Source organism: Hemitrygon akajei, chromosome 20, assembly GCF_048418815.1.
Source record: "Hemitrygon akajei chromosome 20, sHemAka1.3, whole genome shotgun sequence".
NCBI classification, from domain to species: Eukaryota; Metazoa; Chordata; class Chondrichthyes; order Myliobatiformes; family Dasyatidae; genus Hemitrygon; species Hemitrygon akajei.
In genome coordinates, this window is record NC_133143.1 from 15,068,856 (window position 1) to 15,089,873 (window position 21,018).

At 40.7% G+C, this 21,018-nt stretch overlaps 1 protein-coding gene across 7 annotated transcripts in view; it reads right to left on the reverse strand.

The window, feature by feature from the left end:
* Positions 1-679: 679 nt before the first annotated feature.
* The window catches only part of hivep1 (HIVEP zinc finger 1), a 281,993-nt gene continuing 261,654 nt past the window's right edge, over positions 680-21,018 (reverse strand). For all 7 annotated transcript variants that reach the window (XM_073023908.1, XM_073023907.1, XM_073023913.1 and 4 more), the window contains 2 exons: positions 11,771-12,270; positions 680-2,351 (listed from right to left, as the gene is read on the reverse strand). In XM_073023908.1, the coding sequence (XP_072880009.1) occupies positions 1,221-2,351; positions 11,771-12,270 (1,631 nt within the window). In that variant the 3' untranslated portion in view covers positions 680-1,220. The remainder of the gene's footprint in view (positions 2,352-11,770; positions 12,271-21,018) is intronic.

Genomic DNA, 21,018 nt, shown 5'->3' on the forward strand with positions numbered 1-21,018 from the left:
CTGAAGTCATTACGTTAGACACTGTCTCTTAAAGTGAACACAACTCAATTGCAGTGTTTGTTAATTATGTAGAACAGCTTCTATTATGAACAATATGTGTCATCTGTCAGCCATCACATTACCCTACAGGGTGGATCAAGAGCTGGCAAGTGATATGCAGACCCAGGTGAGGAGGTGTAAGATACAAGAATAGAAATAGTGAGAAGCTTGGAGGAGATAAGTGGAGGCTAGAAAGGGCTGCAGATGGTGGAATCTGATAGGAAAGGAAGGTTGAGCATGAAACAAAGCATGGAAGGTGGGAAGGCAAATAGAAACAGTTGAGGCAAGGGACCCAATAGAAGGATGATGGAGGAAGGTAAAGATAGTAGTGGAGGGCTGGAATTGGTGTATGTAGATTAGGAGAGAGAATATGAACAGACGAGGACCAGTTTATTTGGAATTGTAGAATGTTGCTCCATACATTGGCATCTGCAGACCTGTATTTTCAACTCAGGTAGATAAATTACTCAGCACGTATAAGTTGGGCTGAAGAGCCAGTTTTTGTGCTAGTTAAGTCTGTGACTCAACCAGTCTCTGAGAAGTCACCTTCTGTTGGATGGGCCACTAACACTACCCACATTTCTTCGAGATTATGGAACTATCGGAAAATCAGCAAAAAAAAATTGCCATTTCTATAAAATGTTTTATGTGAACTCATTTATTTTGGAGAGATAATTTGCTTGAAGATAAAACAACTCTCAGCAAAAAAGAACTGATCATGGATCAAAAAATGTATACAATAAATATGAGCTGGTATACAATTTTTGCCTGTACACAGAATGACTGTTTCATAGCCATAGAAATTTACATTATCAGTGCAACATGTAGTTAATTTCCTTACTGTAACACCACACATTGTAAAATTAAAAAAAATATTAAGCACAAGCAACTACTTTGCTGTATATTTTATCATCTGTACAGTTCAAAACAAGAAATCAAGAAATCTGAAAGGCACAATTGTTTATACAACATATATAAAAATGACTGTACTGGACAAGGAACAAAAGAAGGTGTCTTTCTCCTAAGTTGGTCTGAGTTTACAATTGCACAAACATTATATCTACATCAAAAAGTGTGCTTTTGGGTGAAGAGAGCCTTTGTGGTAAGAAACCAGGAAGTGTGTTCATCTTTTTCTTAAAAAAAGGATGCAATACCTACACAAAAAAAGGTTCTGCAAAAATTTATGTTGCTATTACTAATCTGTCTTCATCATCACTGCTGACATCACTGTACTGTACAGTATCTCGTGGAGTTCCCATGGACTTCCCTGTTACTTTCTCTGGAGTAGCAGTCTGATGAACTGGAGACTTGGTCACCTCTTCAGAGCTTCCCTTTGAGTGTCCCAAGTCAGAGTTTACCAAGGCTACAGGAGTTGATCTGTTATTGTGTGCGTTGAGATGCATGGTTTTATTAGCACAGTTTTGTCCTTTACCAGTGTTATTTAGTTGTCCATGTTTCCAGTCCATAGGATCTGACAAATACTTCAGGCTGTAAGTCTGGATTTGAGGAGAAACCTGAGAGATCTGTGTGCAGGCTATCTGATGAAGGGAAATTTCAACCGGAAGGCTAACTGGTGCTTGTTTGGTGCTGGTTGGAAAATCCTTTCTTGTTGAGTACTTCTTGATGCTTCTCTGACATTCTGTCCCAATAAGGGATGGTACAAGTGTAGGCAATGCAATGTTCATTATTTGTACTCCTGGAACATGAGATTTTAAGCCAAGTGTACTTTGAGTTTGTGGTTTTCCAGTTAACACTTGAAAGTCAACTCTGTTCACTGAAAGGCTTGAAGGGAGCAACTGTGCACCTGTATTCAAATTCACCAAATCCAAAGGATTTCCTACTTGGAAATCTGATGTTCTTGTATTCTGCATGCCAGCTGAGTTTACTTGTTCAAAAGGAATAGATGGCAAAAGCTTATTTGCCTCTGCTACACTCAATGACTTTGTGTTGCTAGATGCATCTGCACCACCTTGGCTGACAGATGTCTGGTGAATAACACTAAAAGCTGGGATAGTGAGTTGCACTGGTCCTGCCTGGATTGGTACAAATGTGGAGTATGCAGATAAACTAGTGGGAACCAACTGGATGCCACCTACAGGCACCATGCTGAATGGGGTCTTGACCTGCTGTTGAGAGTGAAGGGGCAAGTGACTAAACAGATGCAATGGACACGCCTCATCCAGCACTCTTTGATGCTCCAGCTGTTGTCTCTGCTGCTGCTTGTCCAACTTGTATAGACTACTAATGGGAGAATAGGATGCACATTGCCTTTCTCGGGACATTTGTGTGGAAATGCTGCTTGACAAAGGAATCTGTAGACAAATATAAATAAAGAAACAGGTTAACATTTTTAAAGTCAGCAAAAGGTGGAAAAATACTGCAAATTATAAGCCCGATACTAAACCACTACTTTTTTTAGTATTCTGCAATTTATTTACAAAAAAAAAATCAATCACCAGTCTGGCTTAAAGTGTCATGAAAATAAATCTGCCCATAATGGATGTTAGAAGTCCAAAGTAAATTTTTTTTTTACAAAGGTTGCATATAACGTGTATGACAGTGATTTTTTTTTTGGATCACAAAGGTTTCTAAACAGGATAAGCACATTTTCAAAATTGTTATTAGAAGTTAATGCTAAAAGTGTTCAAAGGGACCTGGGTGTGATTGTCACTGAAAGACAAACTTCTTTCAGTGTTTTAGCAGATGATAAGGAGGGCAAATAGAATGTTAGCTTTATAAATAATGAGTTTGATTACAGAAGAAAATACCTCCTATTGCAATTGCTTTAGCACCAGTGTGGCTACACCTGAGGTACTGTGTACAGTTTAGATCTCTTTGCCCAAAAAGGACCTACTTATCATAGGGGGAGTGCGGTATATTCACTTAACTGGCTCGTCATTTGTGGAGAGATTGAGTAGACTGTTACTAAATTCTCAGTTTAGAATAATGATTAGAGATTTCATCAAAATTTAGAATGCTAAAGTGCAGGTTAGATGCAGGGAAGATCTGTCCCTTAACTGAGGAGTCTAGAACTTGGGTCACAATTAGAAAACAAGGGGCAGGGCATTTCAAATTCAGATGAAAAATAAGATGACTGCATTGGTGCTGCTTCCTTCATCCATGCTGAATTTGTCGACTTTACCCACTTTGCCTCCAATTTCCATCCTAGGCTCAGATTCACCTGGTCCATTTCTGACACTCCCTTCCCTTTCTCGATCTCACTGTCTCTGGAGACAGCTTATTTACCGATGTTCATTATAAACCCACGGACTCTCACAGCAACCTGGACTATATCTTGTCCCACTCTGCTACTTGCAAAAAAAGCCATCCTCTCCTCTTAATTCTTCCATCTCTGCCACATCTCAGGATGAGGCTTTTAATTCTAGAAAGATGGAATTTTCTAGAATGTCCTCCTCTTTCAAAGAAAGGGGCTTCTTTTTCTCCACCATCAACTCTGCCCTCAAGCGTATCTCTTCCATTTCATGCACATCTGCTCTTACCCCATCTTCCCGCACCCTACCTAGGATAAGATTCCTCTTGCCCTCACCTACCACCCTGTGCGTCCACCACATAATTCTCTGAAACTTCCGCCACCTCCAAGCACATCTTTCTGCTTTCCACAGGGATTGCTTCCCACGCTACTCCCTTGTCCATTCATTCCTCCCCACTGATCTCACTCCTGGCACTTATCCTAGCAAGTGCTACACCTGCCCCTCCACCTCCTCCCTCACTACCGTCCAGGACCCCAAATAGTCCTTCTAGGTGAGGTGACGCTTCAGCTGTGAGTCTGTTGGGGCCATTTACTGTGGTTGGTGCTCCCGGTGCGGCCTCCTGTATATTGGTAAGGCCCGACATAGATTGGGAGACTGTTTTGCCGAGCATCTACGCTCTGTCCACCAGAACAAGCGGGTTCTCCCAGTGGCTGCCCATTTTAATTTCACTTCCCATTCTCATTCCGATATGTCTATCGATGGCCTCCTCCACTGTCATGATAAGGCCACACTTAGGTTGGAGGAACAGCACCTTATATTCCGCTTGGGTAGACTCCAACCTGACAGCATGAACATTGCTTTCTCAAACTTCCAATAATGAACATTTCCCATCTCCTTTTCCCTCTCTCACCTTATCACTTTGCCCACCCATCACCTCCCTCTGGTCCTCCTCCCCCTTCTTCCCTTCCTCTATGGCCTTCTGTCTCTTTCACCTATCATCTTCCCAGCTCTTTACTTCATCCCTCCACATCCAGGTTACCAGCTGGTGTTTCTCTCACCCCTCCCCCACCTTTTAAATCTACTCCTCAGCCTTTTTTTCAGTCCTGCTGAAGGGTTTCGGCCTGAAACGCCGACTGTACTTTTTTCCATAGATGCTGAGTTCCTCCAACATTTTGTGTGTGTTGTTTGGATCTCCAGCATCTGCAGATTTTCTCTTGTTTGAGAAATATTTCTGCACTCAGAGAGGAATGAACCTTTGGAATCTTCAATGTCAAACTGCAAATGCAGTCACTGAGTTCACTTAAAACAGAGACTGATAGATTTCTAGATCTTCAGGGATACGGAGACAGAGCTGGAAAGTGGAACTGATCTAGAAACAAATTTCCCTTTGTCTTTGATATGGATGGAGTATACTCCTATTATTGTCACTTAATTTACAAACGTTTGTACATAAAGAATGAGCCCAGGGTCCTGATGTATATCAGGGTCCTGCCCAGAGTATATTCTTACAGATATTGAATGACAGTGTAACAATTTGATTTTAGTATGACAGTTAAACTTGCACTCAATTTTTTTTAAATTGATTTTTTAATGCATTTTCTACACTAAAAATAAAAAAAAACCCCAAACAAAAATAAAAAATTAATACAGTGCAAAATAAACATACAATAATATAATACAAAAAAGATAATTGAGAAAGCACCCAAATTGAAGTCATGTAAAGTTAGTATCCTCCCCAAGCCCCACAACAAAAAAAAACACTCCAGACCAACCACAACACAATATAGAGAATATAAATCAGGATATTCAAACCCCCAAAACTGTAAATACAATTGAAAACAGAAGATAATAATGCCTACTACCAAAAAAAAGCTGTAAGCAAGAGACTGAAAAAAAAACTTAATTAAAAGGAAAGTTATGAAAATACTCAATAAAAGGTCCCCAGACCTCATGAAACTTTATATCCGAATTAAGAATTGAATAATGAATTTTTTCAAGGTCTAAACAGGACATGATAACGGTAAGCCATTGAGCATGCGAGGGCGGGGCAACATCTCTCCATCTAAGGAGGATTAGACGTCTAGCCAGGAGAGAAGCAAAAGATAATATTCAACACTTAGTCGAACTCAAACGTATATCTGTCTCACCCAAAATACCGAACAGAGCAATTAAAGGGTTAGGTTCTAAGTGGTGATTCAGAATACAGGATAAAGTTATAAAAACATCTTTCCAAAATTTCTCTAAACTAGGACAGGACCAGTACATATGAATAAGAGAAGCCTCGCCCCTTTTGAATTTATCACAAAGAGGACTAATATTAGGGTAAAATCGAGATAATTTAGATTTGGACATATGGGCTCTATGAACAATCTTAAACTGTAAAAGGCAATGGCGAGCACAAAGAAAGGTTGAATTAACCGATTTGAGAATCGAGACCCAAATCTCATCAGATAAAGAGATATTTAAATCATGCTCCCAAGCCATTCTAATTTTATCCACAGGGGCACGCCGTAAGAATGCTAATTTATCATGAATAAATGATATTAAACCTTTACCCAGTGGATTAATAGAAAGAAATAAATCCATAACATTTTTCTCGGGCATTTCAGGGAAGTTAGGAATTAAAGGATTGATAAAGTGTCTAATTTGGAGATATCTAAAAAAATGGGCATTAGGCAAATTGAACTTAGCAGAGAGCTGTTGAAAGGATGCGAAGCGATTATCGATAAAAAGATCTTCAAAATGTCTAATGCCCTTCCTATACCAATCATAGAATGTTGAGTCATACATAGTAGGTAAAAAAAGGTGATTATGTAAGATAGGACTAGAAAGGGAAAAACCATAAAAACCATAAAATTTCCTAAACTGGGCCCATATTCGCAAAGTGTGTCTGACAAGAGGATTAACAATTAGTCTAGACAAACTACTAGGGAGTGCAGAGCCAAGATGTGCAGAAATAGATAAATCTTTAGTGCAATTCAACTCCATTGCCACCCAATTAGGGCACTCGGGTTGGCTATGAAAAAAAGACCAAAAGGTAGCACAACGTATGTTAGCTGCCCAGTAATATAAACGAAAGTTAGGTAAGGCCATGCCACCCTCCTTTTTAGATTTTTGAAGATAAACTTTATTAATTCTAGAGTGCTTATTCTTCCACAGATATGACAAAATAATAGAGTCTAAGGAATCAAAAAAGGTTTTAGGAATAAAAATTGGGATAGATTGAAATAAATATAAAAATTTAGGGAGAACATACATTTTAACAACATTAATACGACCTACCAAGGACATAGATAGAGGTGACCATTGTGACAGACTCTGTTTTGTAGTATATAAAAGATTGGCAAAATTTTCACGAAAAAGATCTTTAAACTTCCTTGTAACTGTAATCCCAAGGTAAGTAAATTGATTATGAACTACTTTAAAGGGGAGGTCACGAAATGCTAATTCTTGTGCTTCTTTATTAATTGGGAAAAGTTCACTCTTATGTAAATTAAGTTTATAGCTAGAAAACTGGCTAAACTGATCAAGAAGTGAAAACATTGGAGGTAAGGATGTGGACAGGAATGTAAACGTAAATTAGTAGAATCAGGACAGAGACATGTCCTGAATAACAAGGGAAAACAAAAAAAGCAGTGAGCCCCACCCTAGCAACCCAAAACTAGATGGCTACCCAAAAAAGCAGCTAGCTCTACAAAAAATATTAACCCAAAAATGACTTCCAGTTTCGTATCGTTAACAAAGGTTCCGTATATATAATATAGCAAATAATAGCTAATTTATGCACTAGAGAGCAAAATTACAAATAGGAACAACTTCATCAGAAAAGGTATAAAACTTAATACAAAAAAAATCAGAAAAGAAAACTAACCTACCCGCGAGAAACTATGAAAGATTGAAAGAAAATTTTTTTTTAAAAAAAGGGGGGGAAATGGGGGAAATTATAAATTTAAAGACAGTACTTATCAGCCGTTTACAAAAAAAAAAGCAAATCTTATACTATAAATCAACCAACAGGGAGGCCTTCAATAAAAAACTCCAAGCCTCCAAAACAAATTAAGATCAATTGTAGTTCTCTATAAATAAAGTTATACAGAAGTAAAATAAATTACACAGGTAAAATCTAAAAGTCCGCAGGGAAACATTAAACTTAAATCATCTATTTAGGAAAAACGCACCAAGTCCAGGGAGAGATTAACTAGAGCCCTTAGAATCTCAATAGTTAATGTCTGAATTATTCAAGTAAAGTCTGAGTTCGGAAAAAAGAACTTTACTTCGAAAAGTACTTATCAGTCATTTTACAAAGTCAGACCGGTTCCGAAGAAGGCAAGATGGCTGGAAGATTTCCAACAAACAACTCAGCCTCCTTCACTGATTTAAACCACTTATATTCTCCAGTAGTAAGCGTAATTCGAAGATCGGCTGGATTTCGAAGAGAAGGTCTGAATCCACGATCAAAAAGCACTTTCATTACGCCTTTAAACTCAGCACGCTTCTTCAGAACCTGGGGGGCATAATCTTCCATAAAACGAATATTCGTGTTTTGAAAAGCAAAAGTACCTCTGCGACGTGCCTCCATAATCAAACGGTTTTTCACCTGGTATCGATGAAAGCATAAAATAATTGGCCATGGACGGGAACCCAAAATTGCGTGAGGAACATAAATCCTGTGAGCCCTTTCTAGCTCAGGTGGAGTCGGAAGAAATTCTTTCCCGAAAATCTCACAGAGAAAAGAAGAGAAAAATTCAATGGAAGAGCCCTTTTCGGTGGCCTCCGGCAAACCAAGAATTCGTAGATTGCAGCGTCTGCTCCGATTTTCGAGATCCACCATTTTGGAAGTAAGTTTACTGTTCTTCTCCGCTAGGTTGGAGCAGAAAGTTTTGAGATGTTGAACACGGCGTTCTAAATCTTCAGAGGTTAGGTCGATGTGAGATAAATGTTCAGCATGGTCATCCATTCTGGCATTAATCTGATCCAATTTTGATTCCAGCTGATTGATAGAAGTTCTAAATTCAGTTTTGATATCCGTTAAAGTATCTTGTCGATGTTGTTCCAAAATAGCGAGAATCTCAGCTGACAGAGCAGTGGAAGTTTCTTTTTTCCCGATTTTAGTACCTTTTGTGGCCATTATGAGATAGATGTATTCGCAGGCAGATAAAAGAAAACTAATAAAATAACAAAACTAAGGTTTAAAAAGGGAGACATATAGTGCAAAGATAGGAAGTATAACGGAGCAAAAGTTTGAAGCAACTAAACAATCGCCATCTTATCCAACTTGCACTCAATTTGAACTTGGAGACAGTGCTACAGAACCATCTGAATGCACAGCTGGTTTTGAATAGCTGCTGTATGAGCACAGCCAGGGCCCTGTGAATATCAACACTTGTTCAGCACAAACTTGCTGAGATGTGTGTATTGAATCTTGCAGCCTTTGAAGGTACAACATCAGGGCTCATTTGGCAAGGTTGGGGAAATTAATAAAACTGAGGATTTAAATTTACAAGTTCTTACATCATATAGAAGCTAATTTAACAAATAAATCAATAACTCATTGTCTAAAGCAGCTGCAAAGATCAACTATAGTGACACTCACAAGCTGGATATATGGATGTCATATCATGAGTACAAGGCTGATTCCATCCTGTGATAGCTGGAGAACATGAATTGTATGAGGGTGAATGTACAGGAGCACTATCTGAATAGAAAACAGGTTCAAGCTGTAGTAAGTTAATTCTTATTCTTAATAATGTGTTGTGAAAATGGCAAGAGAATGGGCAGCTTAAAACTGAAACTTTAACTGAAAGTTAATTTTCTGTTGGCGGTTAAAGGGATATGGTTTTGTGGTTTCATCCTGAAAATTAATTGTAATCCCCATCTGTACTATTAGTGGTTAAATTAGATATTACTGAGCAAGTCTTTTGTGGCAATATTGATTTGAGTGAATTCCTCATTCTTAATGGGTAGATAAGTTCCTTTAGAAGATCTGACGTTCCTCATCTAATGGAAAGCAAAGGAGCTTCTGCAAGGTAAGCAAAGAACAGACAGTATACTAGAAAGATAATGTGAAGAACAGATGGTGATAAAGAATCGTGAAAGGAAACAAGACACTGAGGTAACAATGGATCATGCTTTAAAAGTCATTGGAGTGAATAATTAAATCAAAAGGATAATATATTGGGAAGGAAATAAATGGACCATAAAGTCTATCGCATAGAAATAGGCCCTTCAGCCCACCAGGTCTAAAATGACTGCCAAGTACCATATTTATATTAATGGTATTTATCAGTACTTGGTCTTTTGCTTTTAGTGCTCATCTAAATGTTGTGAGTGTACTAGCCTCTGCCACCCACCTAGGCAATGTGTTCCAGATTTCAATTACTTCTTCACTAAAAAGTTCTTCTCTAAATCACCTAAGGTCATTTGGTAATTAACTAGGTGATCTGAGAAAGCACTTCAGTAAATTATCAAAGAGAAAGAATTTTTGATATGTATTGGATGAGCAGAACAGGGGAAAAGGTGTCTCATTATATTTAGTTTGGTGCAGTGAGTGGCTGAACTATGCATATTATGAATTCCTCAGATCCTGAGTAATTTATTTGATCTAAAACAGATGAAAGAACTATAAAAATAAAGTGGCTTTCTGTTCCACATATAGGCATTTACATGCTTTCAGACTAACATCAGGAACATTCCTTGCTGATCCTTGGTTTGGAATGAGGCTATTGTACCTATTGTGGTCTCATATAGATGTTAGGCCAGTTCAATCATGGAGTTTGGGCTAATTTTAAATAACTTGCTGACATTTACCATTATGTGTAGCATCTAATGTATGGTGATATGTTGAATGAGTAGCCGCTGCTTGCAGAACTACGGTCAGTTGTGATGGTTCAATGTGTTGAGTAGTTCATTGGCATCATCACATTAATACGCAAGTGAAAGGCAGCTTGCTTGGCAGAGATACCAGTATGAGAAAGGCACAAACGGAACCAACTCCTCAAAAAAGTCTCAACATTTTTCAGGAGAGGGAAGAGAACTGTTCTATAAAATAAAGCTATTAAAAGGCAATAACAGAATGCAATTTTCCACTTTAAGCATCCAGACTATAGAAGGAAAATACTGAACTTTTACAAAGTGGAAATGGAAATGAATAATTCAGTATACGAGTGTGGACTAAACCGCTTGCTTCTGCCATATATACTAAATGTAACAATCCACAATAACTGGTCCCTTAAAGTCTTCCATGATAAAGCACATTAAATATTTTTGGTTTTCTCCTTTGACAAGTGAAAATAGCCTTAATGCACTAACCTACAAAATGCCTGGCACACGGACTGTGGAGATCAAAACTCTTGGGGCCATTTGAATTTTTTGACCTTAGCCAAAACAATGATAGTGGGGAAGGACAAAAGTCAAATTTCCACTCTGTACACAACACATTGTCTAGAATTTGGCATTCCTCAAAAATTCCCTAAAATTAGGCTACAATGATTTAAGTATCCCAATGAAAGACCTTACTCATAATTCATTTAGGAGTACCGATTCAGTTCACTGAATGCCCTTACAGTTATTGGGCCAAGAGCAGGGATTAAATATCCTGAAATTCTTTAGATATCAATCTTAATGCTCAAGTAACAAAGACCAAGAAATATTAAAACAAAAGCAGCCACAACCCGAACACATGCACTGTGCATTACAGGGTTTATCAGAAGATGCAATTCACAGCAAAAAGAATAGAAGTACAAATTTGCTTAACATGTCACCTACTGCTGATTACACTGGACAATAAAGATGTTGCTTCCTGAATACTTTTGGGTGTATCTTATGGATCTTGGGCTGCTGAATTATTATCCAAACATTCACAAGTACTGCATGCATGCCTCTTTTCTTTGTACAAGTACACATTCCAATAACTCTAATAATTACTCACCCATAATTATTTCAACTACACAAAAGGCAAAGCACACTTGATGGGTCAAATGGCCTAAATCTGCTCCTATATCTTATGATCTTTATGAATTTCAAGTAACTGGACTTAAGTCAAATGCAGTATAACCATGTATAAATTCAGAATGGCTGATGAAGGACACTTCTGAAATACAACTGTACTTCAGATCTATACTGAACTAGAGAATAACTTTTATAAGGCAGTGTAGGTTATTATGTATTTCAACCTGCAGCAGTAGTTAATAGAAAGCTGTGCAAAACATTCTAATAACTTTTGAGAACACATTTGTTGCCTCATACAGACAGAATTAATGCTTAGCCAAGGAACAGAGAACCATAATTATTTACATGATGCTAAAATTCTGCTCTCAAGGCCTTTCAGATAAAAATAAATTATGGTTTTGATTATTCAATGGTACTTTGATTATACTGTAAAATTATCAGATAAAATTAGGTCTGGCTTCAAAACAATTCTGCACGCATTTTGGATATCACCCTTCTGATTGTAAAGTTTATATTTATGTCCTGGCTTTGGATTAGAATACAAATCAAATTATGTGTTGGAAGACGGGTACCTTTGAATCATCTGTGGTTTTCCTTCCAAGAATTTCTTGTAGATTCTGGCTGTCGGCTGTTACTTGGTAAGCAGGAGATCTTGGTCTTGCCATAGGCAGTACTGCTCCAGCTGCACCAAATGCGGTTTTCTCCTCTTCACTCACATGCCAATGGACTGGGGAGAACTTCGACTTTTCTGTGTTCCTTTCAGTGTTTCTAACATTTTGTGGAAGCCAAGCACCAGCCACTTCCTCAACAGTATTGGTCTGCCCAACACAGTCATCTGCTGTCCTTCCCACAGCGGCAATTAGAGAGACAGAGGCAGCATTCAAAGTGCCAAGCTGGTCATTTTTCTGTGCATTGTGCAGGGGGCTAGCTGCCACGGAGGGAGTGGCTGACAGCCCTGCTTCCCCTTGACTGTCTTCATCATCATCATCAATTTCATAATCTTCCTCATCCTGACCATCAGAGTCTTCAGCATCAGAGTAGAGGCATTCATTTCCACCTCTTGCTTTATCACCTGTTAAACAAATAAAACTGAGAAGTAACAACAGGAATTAAATAATTAATGCTACACAAAGTGAAACCATTTTACTCTAAACATCTGCAACGCATTTGAGAATAAAGCAGAACTATATAAACCTCCGCAAAAATATCCAGCAGATTATAAGGTATGTTCGCTCACTTGGATTTGTCTCATAACATTTGCTTTACCTAAAAGATCAGAAGAATTATTTCTTGACTTGATGCTGTACATCTTTGTGCAAACAATTGCTATAGAGTTCACTGAAAACCCACTTTATACCTGAGCTAACAGCTAAAAGGAAATCTGATCCATCCACATTAATTATATTGCTCATATCCTTCATATTATTAAAATTTTTAAATATTTCTGAAAATATATCCTTTCTTGGGATTGAACATTGTTTGTAAGCTCAATGTTTAATGTCCGTTCCACATTGTACTGGAAATCATATTTACATGCTGCTGCAGAATGCATAGAAAGGCTCTCCAACAAAGTGGCTGGATAGAGAATTCAAGAACTTTAAAGCAATGGCAATGAACTAATAGCAAAACTCCCCCAAACCATTAAGTGGAAATTAGAGAGGAACTTGGAGATGATTATCTCCATACCCTGCTGTCCTTGTACCTGAGGCAGACAAAGGGTTTGGAAGGCACTGTTAAAAAAAATTTCATTGAATTGTTATAATGTATTCTATAGAAACGTTCCCCAAACAATTTCCTATCATAATGTTTGCTCAAACAAGAGGGTGGCTTTATCTAGCACTGATAGTGTTTCCATATGTAAATATTGGAATGCAAAAACCAGTATATACATTTAGAGTTTTCTATGTAAATAATATTGCTGAATTTGTATTAAAACTTAAGTGCATTATATAATTTGCTTAATTATATAATTTGTGGTTGAAGGTGAAGACATGACATTTCTCAAAATGAAAACTCCAAATACTTCAATAGATTTTCCCCCTTCCCAACATCAATCTGCTGTCAGGTGCCATCTAAGAAAAATCTATGGCATACAGCAATAGTGCTGCCATCAACCTTACTGAGTCATAAATCAAGCGGATTTCAGACAGTAGAAATGCTTTTTTGGCATATCACATTTTAATTTTCAAATAGTGAAATTATCTTCCCATTATCCAGCTTTCAGAGAATCCCTTTAGAGCAAAGATGATATACTTCCACTCTGATACTGTAAAGTCGATGAAGGCAGTGTGGGACAGGTGGACAGAAAGTGGTTTGCTGGGAGTGAATGGACAGTCCAGGTGGTGATGCGCAGTTTCACTATTTGCACGGGACTTCTGTGGTCTCCTGAGAAAAGTACTCCAAGTTCCCCATGTTACCCTGAAGGTTCTTCTATTTCGAATGGTCTTGAGCCAGGGATTCCTATAAGTTAGTGGACATGATACACTTTCTCAAGGAGGATTTGATCCTCCTTGAGAACATCTCTGTCCTTTTTTTTTACTGTTTACTTGGTAATCCACTGCTTTTTTTCAGGACACTGGGGCTGATTTACGTGAATGACATAGCTTGAGTGGAACTGATTTGGTTAGGACTCAAATGCAACCTAGGGAAGAACACAAACATTAGTTTTCTCCTCCTGCCAGGGGATTTGGTGGATCTTTTAGAGACTTGTATTCCTCCAGTGCTTTGGGGTGTTTGCATTGGTTGTTCCAGATCTAAGAAGGAGACCCCATGCTTTATATAGCAGGTTTGAGATTTTGATCCTCAAACTTGCCTTGTCCTCTTACGGTCAAAGGTGGTACTAGTGTAGAGAAGTGTAAATCTCACTGTGAGGTGATTCTCAAGATATGTGAAACGTTTTCCAGAGTCTCACCATAGACTTTATTGTCCAAGAACAAGAAGTCCAACAGAGGACTTATGTTTTGCAAGTGTTAAAAGTAAGGTCCATTCTTTAGTTTCTTCAATTATTAGACACTGATGATTTGAGGTGCAACCTTTGAATGTGTCCACATGCAAGGTCATCTCTATATGTCAGCTCAACTATTGAGGGTGTGGTGACTTTTGTTTCAGAGTGGAAGCAATGAAGGTTGAATGTTTACAATTAGTCTCACAGATTAGCTCAACTCCAGTGACAAGCATGTTAAAACTGAGGGTGATGGCGATATATCTTTACTGGGCACCAGTCTGTACTGAGATTAGGCCTGCTGTAGACTTATGGGTTAAGATGACATCTGGCAAGCCATTATGTAATTGAAAGGCAGTCATATTTGAGAAACTTAACAGTTCCTATTAGCTGATAGCATCAAAGTGTTTTGGGAGGTCAAAAAGTGTGAAATAATAATGAATTATAGTGAATGATAAACTATTATAAATAAATTTTTAAAAATTATTCTTTTAAAATTCAAGGAATTTTTGAGTTTTCTGTAGATTCTCTATAGATACATATGTTTTAGTGTCAGAGAAGTTGATTAGCATTAATTATAGTTTAGCATGATCTTAAAAAACCTAGTTATACCTCATTAAACAGGGCATAGTACTAACAGTGTTCTTTTGTAATTCTCTAAAATTTTTGAACTACGTGTTAATTGACTGAAAATGTGTCAAACACAACAGTCATTGCCTTGCGGCTGCTTGTGTCTAGGAGGGGGGAGCTGGGGAGGGGCTTTGGGGTTTAAACATTTAACTGTCTTTCATTCTTTGGGGCACTCCTCTGTTTTCATGGATGTTTGTGAAGAAAAAGAATTTCAGGATATATATTGTATAACACGCTGGAGGAACACAACACAGCTGCAACAGCTGGGAACCATCAACACCCCAGTTTAACTGCAGATGTAAATATGAAAGATTACACTCAGCAGGTAAATATTACTATGACTGTAAATTTCAGACAAAAATAATGGAATCCACATGTTAGAAATCTGAAATACAAGCAGAAGGTGCTGCAGATTTTAGTAGGAAGCTGAAAGAGTTAACAGACCATACCTGGCAGGATCCCTGGGTCATGTTGTTTGTTTTACAGCCTTAGCATGGTTCAGCACACCAGCAAGACTGTGTTAACTTTGATAGCTTGATGCACTCACAGAATGGCTCTAATAGCCAGAAAGCCTTGTCCTCAGGCTCATTGGCTGCCAGGGCCATTGCTTCTGAATGTCTTTGACATTCACAATCCTTCAGTGGCATTCAAAAATATGCTTAAAGTTTAAATTAAAACTCATTTAAAAACAGAAAATAATTTAAATAATGGAAAAAACCTCAATTTTTTTTCAGGCAGCTGAACTTTCAGCCCCTTGTTACCTCCACTTATCTACTGCAATCAAGGTATGCTGAACACTTCCATTCACGGTGTTTGTGCCAGGTTTAATCCAGGGAAGGCTCACCTTAAACTGTGAAGCCTATGAAGTACTGTCCAATCAGACTTCAGGAAAAAGCACTGGTAGCCAGTTCCATTGTGTCCGTTTTGTCTGACTTCAGTTCTTTGCGGGAATGGGATCAGTTCTCAGGGCCTCACAACTGGCCACTTTTTGAAATCCCTTGGACACGGTCTGGTAGGCTAGCGTGCCTTCAGGGTGCCGGATTTTCGTGGCTCTGGAGATGGGCTGATTCATGGCCGGTGCCTCTGACTGAGGCGTCGCGGGAGAACACGGAACATTGGGAGCAATGGGTTAGCTGCTGGCCGTGTGTTCAAGAGCTGAGCCTTTCCGGGGCTGATTCTCTGGGCGCAGAGCTCGGAAAAAGCAATGCATCAGACTTTAACATCATAAATCACCAGATTGTTTGTAATGTCTCTCCTTTCGCTGTGGAACAGGGACACCTCTTTTTCCCTTATTAGGGAGACAGAAAACCTGTGGTACGTTGAACTACCAGGTGAACGAGTAACCTTTGGGGTACTGCAAGTCTGTGTCTTCAATGATGTTTTGCTGCATGCTTGAGTGCTTGGTGAAGGGTGCTGATGCTTTTTTGCTGGTGGGTGGTGGAGGGGGTCATTGCCTTGTGGCTGCTTGTGCCTAGGAGGGGGGAGCTGTGGGGGGCTTTGGGGTTTAAACATTTAACTGTCTTTCATTCTTTGGGGCACTACTCTGTTTTCATGGATGTTTGTGAAGAAAAAGAATTTCAGGATTTATATTGTATAACACGCTGGAGGAACTCAGCAGGTTGGGCAGCATCCGTGGAAACGAACAGTCAACGTTTCAATAGACAATAGGTGCAGAAGTAGACCATTCGGCCCTTCGAGCCTGCACCGCCATTTTGAGATCATGGCTGATCATCTACTATCAATACCCGGTTCCTGCCTTGTCCCCATATCCCTTGATTTCCCTATCCATAAGATATCTATCTAGCTCCTTCTTGAAAGCATCCACAGAATTGGCTTCCACTGCCTTCCGAGCCAGTGCATTCCAGACCCCCACAACTCTCTGGGAGAAGAAGTTTTTCCTTAACTCTGTCCTAAATGACCTACCCCTTATTCTCAAACCATGCTCTCTGGTACTGGACTCTCCCAGCATCTGGAACATATTTCCTGCCTCTATCTTGCCCAATCCCTTAATAATCTTATATGTTGCAATCAGATCCCCTCTCAATCTCCTTAATTCCAACGTGTACAAGCCCAGTCTCTCTAACCTCTCTGCGTAAGACAGTCCGGACATCCCAGGAATTAACCTCGTAAATCTACGCTGCGCTTCCTCTATAGCCAGGATGTCCTTCCTTAACCCTGGAGACCAAAACTGTACACAATACTCCAGGTGTGGTCTCACCAGGGCACTGTACAAATGCAAGAGGATTTCCTTGCTCTTGTACTCAATTCCCTTTGTAATAAAGGTCAACATTCCATTAGCCTTCTTCACTGCCTGCTGCACTTGCTCATTCACCTTCAGTGACTGATGAACAAGGACTCCTAGATTTCTTTGTATTTCTCCCTTACCTAACTTTACACCGTTCAGATAATAATCTGCCTTTTTTCTCGGCCCTCGGTTTCGGGCCGAGACCCTTTGTCAGGACGTTTTGATTTGACCACAGCTTCTGTAATGTACAGAGTACTTCTGTACTTTATACTTACCAGTACATTATAGTGCCAGCATCCTTGTATCTGCAAGATCTGGTGAATGGATGGTGCTGTGGAAAGGATTTCTTAAACCACAAGCCTTACATTCTCAATCATTGACTGTATCCAATTTATTCATTTAGTAGCATGAAAAAGGCTGTTTAGAAGATGCCAATGTTGCATGGGATTGCACTGAGTATTCCCCAGAACAGAAGTGGTAATGTAAACCCAAATTCAAAATTAGAAGTAATACACACAAAATGCTGGAGGAACTCAGCAGGCCAGGCAGCATTTGTGATAAAGAGTAAACAAATGACACTTCGGACTGAGACTCTTCATCAGGACTCAAAATTAAAAGACTGGAGACAGTTATTAAAGAAAAGTCTGATAAGTCCAATCCTCACATTCAAAGCCACTTGTTTAACAATAAGCAGAAAACTGCAAGTGTTTAAGGATGATGAAAAAGTTAAACAAGAAACCTTTCAGCATTTACAAAATCTAGTAACGGCTACTCTTCAAAATTGTAAGATCCTAGAATGTCACAGGTCACAACGAAAATACTTTAGAAACTTGGCAATAACTTACAGATAAGACTTAACAGAACACTGATGTGTCTGAGGTTCTAAATTTTGTAATCATGTCCACTAACAACAACCCTTTACTTTAAAATAACCTCTTTGTTAAATGCTATGTCAGGAAGTGGTATTGTAATTTATTGTGGAATGCTCGAGACACTGAGACTGCTTGGAATACAATGGGCTAATTTTTTCAACCAGACTGCCCAAAAAGGACACAGACAAGGAGTTCATCACAGCTTGTATTATCCATCTCTGTGCTGTAAAGGCTGATTTATACTTGTGCGTCGCATCTACACCGTAGGTGTCGCGTACCCTATGCCGTACTTACACTGTACCTTACGCAGTAGGGTGATGTGCACCTCTCCAGAAAAGTTACTTACGCGTCGTGGCGACGCAGACTGCAACAACTGTGATTGGTCTGCTTGGTAGCATCGCATTTCTTCCTATGCATTTCCAGTTGCTTCTTCTCCGCCACATTTGTAGGCTGTGCGTACACCGATGCAAAATAGATGAACCAAATCATCAAATCTACCTGCCGACATGCGAAAATGTTTGAAGTGCATTTCCTCATCCATGTCTCTCACAAAGAAACTCAACACAAGTGGCATAGAAACCCCAACGCCAACTAGCATTTTGGCACACACCAACATATGCTTGCTACAGTGTAGAGCCACGCAGAAGTGAAAATCAAGGCTGCGGCGTATGCTGTGGCGTAGTCCGTATGCACAAGTATAAATCAGCCTTAATTCTATATAAAACTCTATGATGATGCCAAGGCAGCCTTTGATTGTCTAACAAAATTACTGTTTAAGGATCAGTTACTCAAACCTAGCAAAGGTATGATGGTCCACTGGAAAGCAGTGGTCTTCACCCTCCTGTACTCTTCGGAATCATGAACTATCCAGAGCAGGCAGCTCAAAGCACAGGAGAGATACCATCTCTACCGCCTCTGCAAAATTCTCTGCATTAATTGGTAGAGCAAGGAAACCAATACACTAACATCCTTATAACTGAAGCTCTAATTACACCATTCTATCCAATGGGTAGATCACATAATTCACATATTGTGGCGACCCACTTTCTGCGCAGGTGAACCAGCTCACAAATAGCCCGCGTGCAGGAGAGACTTTGGTAATGCACCTCTGATGTAATTTCCGCCCGGAGAGGGTGCGAACTAGGGATTAAAAGCCAGCACCACGAAGTTTGAATAAACTAGTCTTGAAACGACTAGTTTCAACGTGTCGTTGTTTCTAGCTCTGTATGTAGTACATCGCTACATTGGTGACCCCGACGGTCCAAATGGAATTTGGACCAAAGATGACCGACTCTTCATCTGTTCACGCAGTTTCGTTAAAACTGCTGACTTTCTGGACGCTGCGACCACGTGTGTGGTTTAGCCAAGCAAAAGCCCAGTTCCAGATTCGGCAGATATCTTCTGCTTCCATGCGTTACTATTATGTGGTTAGCTCCCTTGACCAGGAGACAGCCGCCCAGGTTGTGGATTTCATACAGTCGCCCCCAGAAGAAGGCAAATATGAAGCATTCAAAGCGCTGCTCATTGGGACCTCTGGCCTCTCATGGCGTGAGCGAGGTACCCACCTGCTGCACCTGGATGGTTTGGGAGACAGGCCGCTGTCAGCATTAATGAACGAGATGCTGGTCCTGGTTGATGGACGCAAACCCCGCCTCATGTTTGAGCAAGCGTTCCTAGAGCAACTGCCCGAGGACATACATCTGCTGCTGGCCGACGCAGATTTCAGTGACCCCCGGAAGGTGTGCACACAACACAGAGGCAGGAGTGAGGAGGCCAGCGAACAGTGGTGTTTCTACCACTAGCGGTGGGGCACAGAAGCCCGCCATTGTCACCCGCCCTGCAAGGGCCAGGGCCAGGGACAGCTGCCGCTAATGGCTATGGCTGCTGGCCACCAGGACAGCCTCTTGTACGTCTGGGACAAATAGTACAAATAGCTGCTTCTTGGTCGACACCGGAGTGGAAATCAGCGTGTTACCCCCGACGGGGTACGACACCCGCAACTGGAAGCCAGGACCCATCCTGAGGGCCACAAATGGCAGCACGATACGGACCTACGGCACAGTGCAGCTGCAGTTCGGTGCCAGCCGGTTCATGTGGGACTTCACACTGGCCGCCATGGCCCAACCACTCCTGGGGGTGGACTTCTTGCGAGCTCACAGCCTGCTGGTCGACTTGCAAGGGAAAAGACTGGTACATGCTGAGACATTCCAGACATTCTCCCTCAGCGGAGCCAAGTTGCCAGCCCCACACCTGGACTCCATCACGCTGTCGGACAACGAATTCACCAGAATCCTGGCAGACTTTCCATCGATTCTGGCACCGCAGTTCACGGCAGCCATGCCCAGACACGGAGTACAGCACCACATCCCGACCCAGGGACCACCCCTCCACGCCCGCGCACGAAGGCTCCCCCTGGAAAAGCTCTGCCTGGTGAAGGAGGAGTTCAAGAGGATGGAGGAATTGGGGATTGTACGGAGGTCCAACAGCCCATGGGTCTCCCCCCTGCACATGGTGCCCAAAGCAGCCGGGGGCTGGAGACCATGCGGCGACTACCGCAGACTGAACGAGGCTACAACTCCAGACCGCTACCCCGTGCCGCACATATAGGACTTTGCAGCAAACCTGCATGGGGCAAGAATCTTTTCCAAAGTAGATCTTGTCTGGGGATACCATCAAAGCCCGGTACACTCTGAAGACATCCCCAAAACAGCACTCATCACCCCGTTCGAATTCCTCCGAATGCCGTTCGGTCTGAAGAATGCCGCACAGACCTTCCAGCAGCTAATGGATACAGTGGGATGCGACCTGGACTTTGCGTTCATCTATTTGGACGACATCCTCATAGCCAGCAGTAGTCGTCAGGAGCATGTGTCCCACCTCCGCCAGCTCTACTCCCGCCTGAGGGATTTTGGCCTCAAGATCGACCTGGCCAAATGTCAGTTCGGACCTGACAGCATCGACTTCCCGCCAAGGTAGACGCAATCCGCCACTTTGCCCGGCCCAACATAGTCAAAGACCTGCAGGAGTTCGTTGGTATGGTGAACTTCTACCACCGCTTCCTCCCCTCAGCAGCCCGTATCATGTGCCCTTTGTACACCCTGATGTCGGGTAAAGGCAAGGACATTACTTGGG